General features: G+C 36.2%; 1 protein-coding gene across 6 annotated transcripts in view; it reads right to left on the reverse strand.

The window, feature by feature from the left end:
• The window catches only part of EFCAB5 (EF-hand calcium binding domain 5), a 149,649-nt gene that overhangs the window by 115,277 nt on the left and 21,989 nt on the right, over window positions 1-12,383 (reverse strand). For all 6 annotated transcript variants that reach the window (XM_017855089.1, XM_017855088.1, XM_017855084.1 and 3 more), the window contains exons 3-4: window positions 9,201-9,249; window positions 5,597-5,667 (exon numbers count right to left, since the gene is read on the reverse strand). In XM_017855089.1, coding sequence (XP_017710578.1) covers window positions 5,597-5,667; window positions 9,201-9,249 — 120 coding nt within the window. The remainder of the gene's footprint in view (window positions 1-5,596; window positions 5,668-9,200; window positions 9,250-12,383) is intronic.

Genomic DNA, 12,383 nt, shown 5'->3' on the forward strand with positions numbered 1-12,383 from the left:
AAAAAAAAAAAAAAAAAAAAAAAAAAAAAAAGGATAGGAAAAGTTACATTTTAACCTGACATGGTCAGAGAAGACCTCTGTCTGTATAAATTGGGAAGAACAAGGGGCTCATTTTTACAATATTCTCCTAATATCAGTTTGCATAATTTTAAAAAATGTATTCCAATGATGTTACTTGGGCAGTTTATGAGTAAAATAAGACTCTGAAATAAATTTATTCCCAATTGAACAAGAATAAGAAGTCATACCAGGATTTATCTTTTCATTTCAGTCTGGCAGATTAAATTGTCTTTCCCAATAAATACAAAAAGATAATGGAGGGTTGACAGCTTAATCAACAGCAGACAAAGTAAGAAGAAACCACATGGAACTAGGGTTTTCTTACCACTTCTAATTTATCCACTGCTTGTCTACCCATTTCTTCCCCTAATAAATCTTGGGATGACTGAAAAAATTTTATCTAATATTGTGTATGCTATTTGCAGCCGAGTTTGCTAAAAGCAAAAACAACAACAAAAAAGACTGCTTTCAATCCTTCTGGTTTTGATTTATCTTATATCAACAGGACAATAAGTAGTGTATTAAAATATACACATTCTTGAAAAAATTCATGCTATACTCTTCTTTCTGTAAAAATCGAATTTACATGGGCGCTAAAAAATCTCTCATTCAGTCGGGCGCAGTGGCTCACACCTATAATCCCAGCACTTTGGGAGGCAGAGGCGGAAGGATCACTTGAATCCAGGAGTTTGAGACCAGCCTGGGCAACATAGGGAGATTAATGTCCACAAAAATAAACAAAATTAGCCAGGCAAACTGGCATGCGCCTATAGTCCCCCCTACTCCAGAGGCTGATGTGGGAGAATCACCTGAGCCCAGGAGGTTGAGGCTGCAGTGAGCCGAAATCGTGCCAATGCACTCCAGCCTGGGTGACAGAGCAAGACTCCATCTCAAAAAAAAAAAAAAAAGTGCCCACAGAGTTAGTATCCAATGAGGGTTATTGAATAAAAATTATAGAAGGCAGTTGTTTTGGACTAAGCTCCTGAACCAGGCCCAACAGACCAGACGAAAAATCAGGCTGAGGTTCCACAACACTAAACTAAAACTAAATTGTTATCTAACGTTTGGAGAAATCAGAAACTTTCGCCTCCACTGAGCAATAACAAGGCACGTTGCCCCTGCCTCTGAAATTGCAACAGAGATTGAATGGGGAACTTGGATCTTTATGCCCACCTGGCAGTAGAGAGGTGGCCCTCCCCTTCTTCCACCAGCATGGTATCAGAGGAAGCTTTTTAAAAGAAGATGGAAGTAAGATCCCAAGTCTCATAGTGATAGATGCAGGATGAGCTAAGGAAACCTTGCACAGGGTCTTGCCTGGGCATGCCTGCAACAGATTGGGGGCCCACACGTGCATCGGGAAAATGGGGCAGAGCCACCAAGAATTCACGCCTTATGCAAGGGGAGAAGCCAGGCCTCTTCGGCTCCTGTGTGGTGACCTGGTATTCAGTCTGTGAGGTGAGAACCTGTTGGATGGACCCTCTTTTTCTTTATGGAGAGCTTTCTTTTCGCCTAATAAATCCATCTTCACCCTTCAATGTGTCTGCGTGCCTCATTTCCCTAGTTGTGAGACAAGAACCTAGATTTTAGCTGAACTAAGGAGCAAAAAGTCCTGCATCAATAGCATTATAACCAAAATGTCCATGACAAAATAGAAGATCACATATTGTATGAGGAATTAGGAAAATCTCAACTTGAATGAGAAAATTTAATCAGCAGATGCCAACACTGAGATGACGCAGCTGTTGGAATTATCTGAGAAGGATTTTAAAGCAGCCACTATAAAAATAATTCAACAAGCAATTATGAACATGCTTAAAATAAATTAAAAACTTAAAAGTCTCAGCAAAGAAATAAAAGACATTAAGAAAAAATGGAAATTTTGAAAAATACAACTCAGGAGGCTGAGGTGGGAGAATCACATCTCTTCTTTTTTTTTTCTTTTTCTCCCCTCCCCAAAACCACATTTCTTAAAAAAACAACAACAAGGCTGGGCACAGTGTCTCACGCCTGTAATCCCAGCACTTTGGGAGGCTGAAATGAGAGGATCTCTTGAGCTCAGGAGTTTGAGACTAGGCAACATAGGGAGACCCTGTTTCTACAGAAATAAAATTTAGCCTGATATGGTGGTGCATGACTGTGGTCCCAGCTACTTGGGAGGCTAAAGTGGGAGGATGGCTTGAGCCTGGGAGGTTGAAGCTGCAGTGAGCCATGATCATGCCACTGCACTCCAGCCTGGGTAACAGAGCAAGACCCTGTCTCAAAAGAACAACAACAACAACAAAAAACTACTGAAATAAAAGCTCAAGGTATGGGCTTAGCATCAGCGTGAAGACAGAGGATGGAATCAATGGACTTGAAGACAGAACAGTAGAATTTACCCAGTCTGAACAACAGAGGAAAAAACAAACAAAAAAAAAAAAAGAGGAAAAAGGAAATAACAGAATCTCAGAGTCTCAGCAACAAGTGGGATTATAATAAAAGATCTAACATTCATGTCTTCAGAGTTCAGAACACTAAATACAAGCCACAAGAGAAAAACAATACTTTACCTATTGAGGAAAATTAATTTGAATGAAGTGGATTTTTCATCATCAGCTATGGAGATCAGAAGGAAATGATAGAACATTTTCAAGGGCTAAAATAAAAGAACTTTCAGTCAAGAATTCTATATCCAGTGAAATTATCATTCAGGAATAAAGGAAAAATAAAGACATTCTCAGACAATGTAAAACTAATAGAATTTGTCTCATCTGTAGATCTGCTCTAAAAGAATGGGTAGAGGAAATTCTCTAAATAGAATGCATGAAAGAAGGAATCTTGAAACATCGGGAAGGAAGAACAATGAAAAAAGCAAAAAACTCAGGTAAATACAACAGACTTTTCTTCTCATCTTGAGTTTTCTAAATGATGTTTAACAGTTGAAGCAAAGTGTAACAGTGCCTGACGTGATGTATATATGGGAAATATTTAAGACAATGATGTTATAAGTGGCAAAGTGGAAAATGACTTAAAGGAAGGTAGGGTTTCTACATTTCCCCTGAACTGCCAAAATGTCATTACCAGTAGACCCTAGTAGACCTTTGTGGTACTGAAATAGTTTTGTATCTTAATTTTGGTGGTGGTAACAGAAATCTACATGTGCTAAAGTAACATAACACTATACACACACATTATATCAATGTTAATTTCCTGGTTTTGATATTATACTAAAGTCATGGAAAATATAACCTTTGGGGAAACTGGATGAAGGGTATATGGGACCTCTCTGTACTATCTTTGAAACTTATTGTAAATCTATAATTATTTCAAAATAAAAAATTTTTAACATATTTTAAAGAATATTTATTGACATAGAGAAATGATCAAGAGATGATATTAAGTGAAAAAAGTAGGATATACAATATATTAGGCATAACCAAAAATCTATATGGAAAACCCACAAAATTAAAACTGAAACCTTACATGTCTCACTATGAATATAACAGACACTGTAAAGCACAAGGGTCAAGACCACGATGAGCTTTGAAGTCAGGCTGACCTGGGTCTAGTCCAGCTCTGTCACTTACATGCTGTGTGATCTCAAGGAACGTGTTCAATCTTTTTAGGTCTCATTTGCAAAATGAAGATAATAATAACTCAGTTGTGACGATTACACAAGAAAGTGCATGTAATAACCTCAGTACACAATATGACACATAAAAAGGGGTAAAAAGTGTTAGCTATTACTATTATGCAAAAAATATATAGTGTTAACAGTGGCTTTTATTGGTGGTAAATTGTGGATTTAAAATTTTTTACTTCTTTACACTTTTATGTCTTTAAATTTCTATAATGAACCTATATTACCTTTTATGGAGATATAATTCACATATCATAATATATTTTATAATTGTTTTTAGACATGAGGGTCTCACTGTGTTGCCCAAGTTGGTCCCAAACTCCTGGTCATAAGCAATCCTCTTGCCTCAGCCTCCCTAGTCATTGGCATAAGCCACCGCATCCGGCCTACTTTTATAATGAAAAAAATAGGAAAATGTTCTAACTTGCCCACTTTTAGGGAAACTAATGTAAGACAAATAGGCACATCCCTTGCAAATAGGCAGTCCCTTGCAAAGAAATGTAAGTTATGTTTATTACTGTATTAAAGAGATAAAGCTTTGACTTTTCATGAACCATTTTAATACCATCATTTGTTCCTCTGTGTATTTTTCTTCCAGTAGCTTGTCTCATTTGTATCTGTGGAATTTTAATTCATGGAGGTGAATGAATGATGACATGGAGAGGCTAATGCCACTGAAAGAAGATTTTTATTACTTAAGACTTCCAAGTGAAGGAAGCATGCCACACCATGCAGGGCCACAGGGGAAGCACCAGGTTTGGGTCAAGAGGCAGAACAGAAAGGAGCAAAGGGACAGCCTAAGCCAGAATCCTTACTGGAGTTTCCAGAAATGCAAGCCACAACAGGCTAAACAGTTGAGGATTGGCTGGTTTGAATAATTCTGGCAGACTCTGAGGCACAAGGGCTATCTCTGCTTGTCTGGTACCTGGTCCTGGGTTGACTTAGAGCAGGAGAAATATTAGCTCAGTGTGTGAGAATTAGTAAGGAGGTGGTTCATAGTATGGGTTCTGGATCACAGGGGAGATATAAACAACTCTGGCCATTAGTTTGGCCTTGTGAGTAATGGATGACAAATAGACAAACACAGAATCTAAGAAAACACAGTTAGAACATAACTCAGGTAGAATTTGCCAAATTCTTATCTATACAATAGTCATTTTAAAAAGAATTCTAGAGATACCTCATACAGAACTTTGAAACTGTATACAGTGCATAATCTTCACCTTCAGTCGTGCAAAGGTATATGAAAAGAGAAACAGAAAGTTACCTTGACTCTGGAACTCATCAGAGAAAAACAAGGGGAAATGCAGAAACATGAAAAAATATATAAGTAAGCTGTGGAAGACTTAGGACTCTGGTACCATTAAATTGCTTATTTCACTTATTCCATTACAATAGAATCATACTTTTTCATATGCAATATTATGTAGACTTTGAAACCAAACTGACTGAATACAAATTTCCCCGGTTTTACTAATTGTGAAACAGTGTGCAAGTTATTTAACCTTTCTACATCTTGGTGTTTTCATCTGTAAAAGCGGAGGAAAGGGTTACTGAGAGGGTTAACCAAGTTCATGTATGATGCCTGGCCCATAGGAAAGTTTTTGTAAGTTTTAGATCTCATTATTGTTTGAATAACCAGATGTCACTGAATATAAGATGCTGGTTTTTCTTGATCTTACCAGAAGATGTCAGTGGTAGTATTTTATACTCTCACATCATGAGTGATACTGATTGAAAGAAATTGTAAAATGTAACCTAATTTCAGAGGAGTTGAAATAGTACATATTTTAGAATGTATAAAATAAGTTTTGTGTGTTCATTTAATACTAATTTAATGATGTGTGACAGCCACCAACAGAAAATTGAAACTGGCGAAATAATTCAATTCAAACATTAAATAATGTAACTTCTTACTTCTGTAAATTCCATTTTGTTCAATCTTGGTTCTGTTGAGTCAGTAATATCCAATTGTTCGCAGTGTGATCCTGTTTATGGAATGAAGATTATTTGCTAGTTAATTTGGTTGTAATATATATTTGATATTTATACTATAGTGCTTTAAAAGAACATAAAATTATGTATTAGCTAATGTCTATCCATAACTACAATAAAGTGAATTACATATAGCTGGGTAACATACCAAATACTACAAATTATTACTTTTCCTGGCTTAGAAAGCAAACCAAATATTTAAAAAAGTCTATATTTTAATATCTAGATTGATATAAAGCAGAAATAAATACGCACATCAATAGTATGAAAGGCTATAAAACATCTGTGCTGGTTTACACTAGCAGGTCCTAAAACAAAACACTTCTGCAAGCTTTCTTTTAAAATCTTTATTTTGTCTTTAATGTTTCTTAAATTAAATAACACATAAAAATGTTCTAATTCAAATAATACAAAAATATAAGCAACAAAACATGAGTATCTTCCTTTTTTGCTGCCTCCCATCAGCACTCTCACTCCTCTCTGCCCCAGATGTAACCACTGTCAGCAGTTTATCATCCTTCCAGCAAACTTTCTACGCATTTCTGTATGTATATAAATGCATATATATGTGCACGTGTACCTTTTGTTTTTCTGTTTATAAATATGATCATTTTGATGTGCAACTTGCTTTTTCATTTACCACTCATAGTAGCTTTTTTTCAAATAGGACCTGGGGCTCAGGGAAAGTTTGTAATGTGTATATAGATTGGGAGTCATCAGCTGCAGCCATAGACTTGAATAAGAAAACCCAGAGAATGTGTATAGTGTGTATAGTGATAAGAAAGCCTGAAAGGAAACTCTGGAAAACAAAAGTTAAGGTGCAAGCAAAAGAAGAGTCAAGAAACAAAAACACTAAAAGGTGATCAAAAATAGAAGAAAGAAATCAAGAGAATGATATCACAAAAAAACAAGAGAAGAGTTTCATAAATTAGAGTGATCAATAATGAAGAACGTGACAGTTCAAATACAGATTTTTAAACCTTCATTTGATACAACAACTTATGTAATCCTTATTGACCATACTAAGAGAAAAATACATAAATTGTGTGAAAGCTCATGATGAAAGAACTATACACTGGCTTCCTCTCCTACTTCTAATAGTAACTCTTCCTGCCTATCATGAGTTGGCACAAGGGCATAGAAAAGATTTTTCAATCACTCTTGAATTTGGTAAGTGCTAATTATGAGATATCAGTTATTATGGCCATAGGAGGACTATATACATTTTCATATGAGCTTATGCATTAGAAGCTGACATTTCCATCCCAGACCTTCCCCTAAGCTCCAGATGATTATGCAAACCAGACTGGTTTCTAGCAGTAACAATTGCTATTAAGTATACAATATACTTATACAACAGAGACAGCTATTAAGTCTGTCTCTGACTGGAGTTTGAGCAACTTAAGGGCAGGAAACATGTCTTGTCAGTCCTCTGTGCATTCTCTAACTCATTCCAGTATCTGGAACTAAGTGAGGGCTCAATGAATATTGACCAAATGAATAGTAGAGAAAATAAATACTGTAGTATAGGAGGTGAGAGAAGAAACAATCACTGTCAATTGGAATGCTCTGGAATTTCTGTAATTTTATCAGGATCCCAAATTGAGTTCTCTTAACTCACTCCTTCTGTACCCTCATTCGAAAATAAATGAAGTTATTTCAATGATTTTTTGAAACAAGAGTAAAGGATGAGCTCACTGAAGAATTACGTTTTTTGGAAAACGTGAGAACAGGTAGAAGGAGAAAAGGTTGTCAGTAAGGCCCAAATCATGCTTGGAGATCAGTGATCAGGAAGATGGGAAGCATATTTTATTTTTAAAAGTGACAACAGACTTCAGACAATGTACTGTTGTCATTGTAACAAAAGTGGTCAAATAATCAATTGGAAAAAAAATTTATTGGATATAAATTATGTAAATCTCAGGACCCAAACTCTAGTTTCTATGGGACAAGTGAGGGTTTTTTTTTTTTTCACCTAATTTCATATAGGGAACTCTTTCTGAAAACAAAAGCATCAAAATCTGTGAATCTCCATAGGGGTGGTGCTGTCCTCCCTTCCTCCCAGGCAGCATGGTGGAAATTTTTGGGTGAGTTTTTATTGCCACAATGATGAGGAATAGGAGCAGAGGCAGAACTCCTGTAATTTCTGCATAATAAAGACTTTCCGCCTCCTGCAGGACATTCAAGTAGATGAAAAACCTGCTTATAATAATTTTGAACCTAGAACCCAATTCTACTTTACATATGAATGCAGAATATAATTTTGCTGTGGAATTTTCCAAAAATGTAACTTCTATGAAAATTTGAGGGAGAATTATACTTTATTTAATTCTGGAACTTTACCTAGAGTTGTTCGCCATTTCAGAAATTGTGTAATAGGGAGTAACATAAATTGTATCTGAATCCTAATACAACACATTTGTGTCCGTCTGCATTTCTGGGAATTCTATGTATATATATTCATTTTGCCCTATTCCAAAATGTCAAATACAAATAAAATGATCAACTGTATATAATTTCACTTTTCTTATATCTAAAGGTACATTATAAGTAGGTAGAAATGTCTGACTATTATGTCTTATAGTGAAGTCATAACAAAGCATTTATATATTGAAATCGAGTGCATATAATTTTCTTTCTTTTGTTTTATTTTTTTTAGAAGGAGTCTCGCTCTGTCACCCAGGCTGCAGTGCAGTGGCATGATCTCGGCTCACTGCAACCTCCACCTCCTGGGTTCAAGCGATTCTCCTGCCTCAGCCTCTCGAGCAGCTGAGATTACAGACGCCCACCACCATACCCGGCTAATTTTTGTATTTTAGTAGAGACAGGCTTTCACTATGTTGGCCAGGCTGGTCTCAAACTCCTGACCTCAAATGATCCACCCACAGTGGTGGGATTACAGGTGTGAGCCTCTATGCCCAGCCTCTGAAGAAGTCTTAAGCCTAGTATATATAGTAACAGAACTGGATGAGATTATCCAGGGAAATTTATGTAACATGGAAAGGGAACTCAAGAAACAACATTTGAGAAACAGAGAATGACTCCAGGAGGGTTATAGGTAAGGTGTAGGATATAAGAGTGGGTAGAGTCAAGGAAATTCAAACTAAGGAATTTACAGAGGCAATGTTCAACTCTGGTAAATCTTAGCATGAGCCACTGCAACTGGCCAGTGCATACAATTTTCTTATGCCTTTCCTTATATTTCTCCTTTATATCACAGTATGACATCTTATCTTTCTTTTAAAATACTGTGTATGTAAGGAATATTTTCTAGGAATGTCATAGGATAATAAAAGAGTATTGCAGAGTACTGGTAATAAAATGGACACCAGACTAAAAGGGTTGAGAATCACAGATTGCATTTCTGCTTTTATACATTCTCTATCTGGACAGCATGGAAGAGGCTAATTGCACCTGCAAGAGCTTTGAATTACATCTGTCTCATGTTGACTCTTCATCTGAATTCAGTGTCCCCCACCCAAAAAAGAAATAAAAATAAAAATATCAGAGTAATAGGCAGACTTACCTAGCTTGAAATCTGGATTTTGAAAGAATTCATGAAGAACATTCTGAATCTGCAAATCAAAAGAGGAAAAAAAGAAAGAAACCATATGCCACTCCTCAGTTACCACATATTTGTTATTTTAGACTAAAAACCATCTATAGTCTTTCTATTTTAGTATTGGGTGATCTTTCCAACCCAAGGACAGAAATAGTAATAAGTCACATGTACTTTCTACAAGGGGTCTTCAAAAGTTCATGGAAAATGTGTATTATGAAAAAAATATGCATGGATTTCAATTTTTTTTTGCACCAAAATAAACTTGTTGAAACTTGTTATGTCTGAATAAGATCTAGCTTGAAGAACTAAAAACGATAAGACACCAGTTTGAAAAGAGCCCCTATCAGAGCAACATGAATTCTGCTAAAATTGAAGCAAAAACATTAAATTTATGGTGAAGCTTGGCAGGAAAAATGGTGAAATCACTGGTGTTTTATGAAGTGTTTATGGGGACCATGCTCCAAAGAAATCAGCAGTTTACAAATGGATAGTTCATTTTAAGAAAGGATGAAATGATGCTGAAGATAAAGCCCATGGCGCAGACTATCCACACCAATTTGCAAGAAAAAAAATCATCTTGCTCATGACCTTATTGAATAGGACTAAAAGTTAACAGCAGAAGCAATAGCCAACACATAGACATCTCAATTGGCTCTGCTTACACAATTCTGACTGAAAAATTAAAGTTGAAAGAATTTCCAGTCAGTGGGTGCCAAAACCATTGCACCCAGACCAGATGCAGACAAGAGCAGAGCTTCAAATGGAAATTTTAAACAAGTGGGATGAAGATCCTGACGCATTTCTTCCAAGAATTGTAACAGGAGATGAAACATGGCTTTACCAGTATGATCCTGAAGACAAAGCACAATCAAAGCAATGGTTGGTTACCAAGAGGTGGAAGAGGTCTTGTCAAAGCAAAAGCAGACTGATCAAGTGCAAAGGTCATGGCAACAGTTTTGGGGATGCTCAAGGCATTTTGCTAATTAACTTTCTGGAAGACCAAAGAGGAATAACATCTGTTTACTATGAGAGTGTTCTGAGAAAGGCTAGCTAAAGCTTTAGCAAAAAAAAAATGTCTGGGAAAGCTTCACCAGAGAGTCCTTCTCCACCATAACAATGCCCTTGCTCATTCTTCTCATCAAACAAGGGCAAGCTGGGCACAGTGGCACACACCTGTAGTCCCAGCTACTCAGGAGGCTAAGGTAGAAGAACTATGAGTTTGTGCCAACCTGGACAAAATAGCAACACCCATCTCCACTAACAAAACAAGAACAATGTTGTGAGAGTTTCAATGAGAAATCATTAGGCATCCACCTTATAGTCCTGATTTAGCTCCTTCTGATTTTTTATTTTCTAATCTTAAAAAATAATCATTAAAGGACACCTATTTTTCATCAGTTAATAATGCAAAAAAGACTGCATTGAAATGATTAAATTCCGAGGATCCTCAGCTCTTTAGGGATGGACTAAATGGCTGGTATCATCACTTACAAGTGTCTTAAACTTGATGGAGCCTCCTTTTATTTATTTATTTGCCATTTAAAAAGTAATGGCAAAAACCACAATTACTTCTGCACCAAGCTGATATTTGAGACAGGGTTTCATCATGTTGGCCAGGCTGGTCTCGCACTCATGGGCACTAGCGATCCTCCTGCCTCAGCCTCCCAAAGTGCTGGGATTACAGGCCTGAGCCATGGCGCCCAGCCTGATGGAGCTTATGTTGAGATATAAAGTTTATATTTTTAATTATCTTTTAATTCAATTTTTCCACACACTTTTTGAAGTCTCCTCTTAGAATACTGAAGGGTATATAAAGTTATTTTACACATATATTCTCAATGATTCCCAACCTTGTTGTGTGATTAGGACTGGGATGCTGACAGTGACCCCATTTTGCCTCCTCCAGAGGACATTTCTAGCAACTCTCAGACACGGCACGATGGAGCTGAGGCACTTTTGGCAAGCACTTTGGCCATCCAAAGAATCCTCTATACTTTCTCATTCTTCAATTACTAAAAATGAAATTTCCGAGTTCTTCTTGGTCCATTTTTAAAAACATTTTATTTTTTAGAGAAGTTTTAAGTGCACAGCAAAATTGAGCGGAAAGTACAAAGAGCTCACACACATACACTATACATATACACAGCTATGTACTATTACTAATATCCTGCACCAGAGTGGCACATTTATTACAGTCAATAAAGCTACATTGACATGTCATTATTGCCCAAAGTCCATAGTTTATAATAGGGGTCTCTCTTGGTATGGGCTTTGACAAAGTATAATCACATGTATCCACCATTATAGCATTATACAGAATTATTTCACTCCCCTAAAAATCCCTCCCTCCCCTCACTCCTGGCAACCACTGATCTTTTTACTATCTTTCTGATTGTGTCTTTTCTAGAATTTCAAATAGTTAGGATCATACGGCATGTAGTCTTTTCAGATTAGCTTCTTTTACTTAGTAATACGCATTGATGGTTCCTCCTTGTTTTTTCATGGCTTGATAGATCATTCCTTTTTAGGACTCAATAATATTCCACTGTATAGATGCACCACATTATTATCTATTCCTCCAATAAAGGGTATCTTAGTTGCTTTCTGGTTTTGGATATTATGAATAAGGCTACTATAAACATCTGTGTGCAGGTTTCTGTGTACATATAAGTTTTCAATTTATTTGGGTAAATACTAAGGAGAGCAATTGCTGGATCATAGGTTAAGAGTATGTTTAGTTTAGTTTATGTGTGGTAAAAAACACATAACATAAAATTTACCAACTTAACCATTCTTAAGTGTATGTATATATGTGTAAACATAGTCACATCATTGTGAAACAAATCTCCAGAAGTTTTTCTCTTTCTTTCTTTCTTTCTTTCTTTCTTTCTTTCTTTCTTTCTTTCTTTCTTTCCTCTCTTTCTTTCATTTCTTTCTCTTTCTTTCTTTTCTTTCTTTCTTTTCTTTCTTTCTTTCTTTCTTTCCTTCTTTCTTTCTTTTTTTTCTTTCTTTCTTTCTTTCTTTTCTTTCTTTCTTTCTTTCTTTCTTTCTTTCTTTCTTTCTTTCTTTCTTTCTTTCTTTCTCTTTCTCTCTCTTTCTCTCTCTTTCTTTCTTTCTCTCTCTCTCTCTCTCTCTCTCTCTCTCTCT

Source organism: Rhinopithecus bieti, unplaced genomic scaffold, assembly GCF_001698545.2.
Source record: "Rhinopithecus bieti isolate Rb0 unplaced genomic scaffold, ASM169854v2 scaffold_38691, whole genome shotgun sequence".
Lineage (NCBI taxonomy): Eukaryota > Metazoa > Chordata > Mammalia > Primates > Cercopithecidae > Rhinopithecus > Rhinopithecus bieti.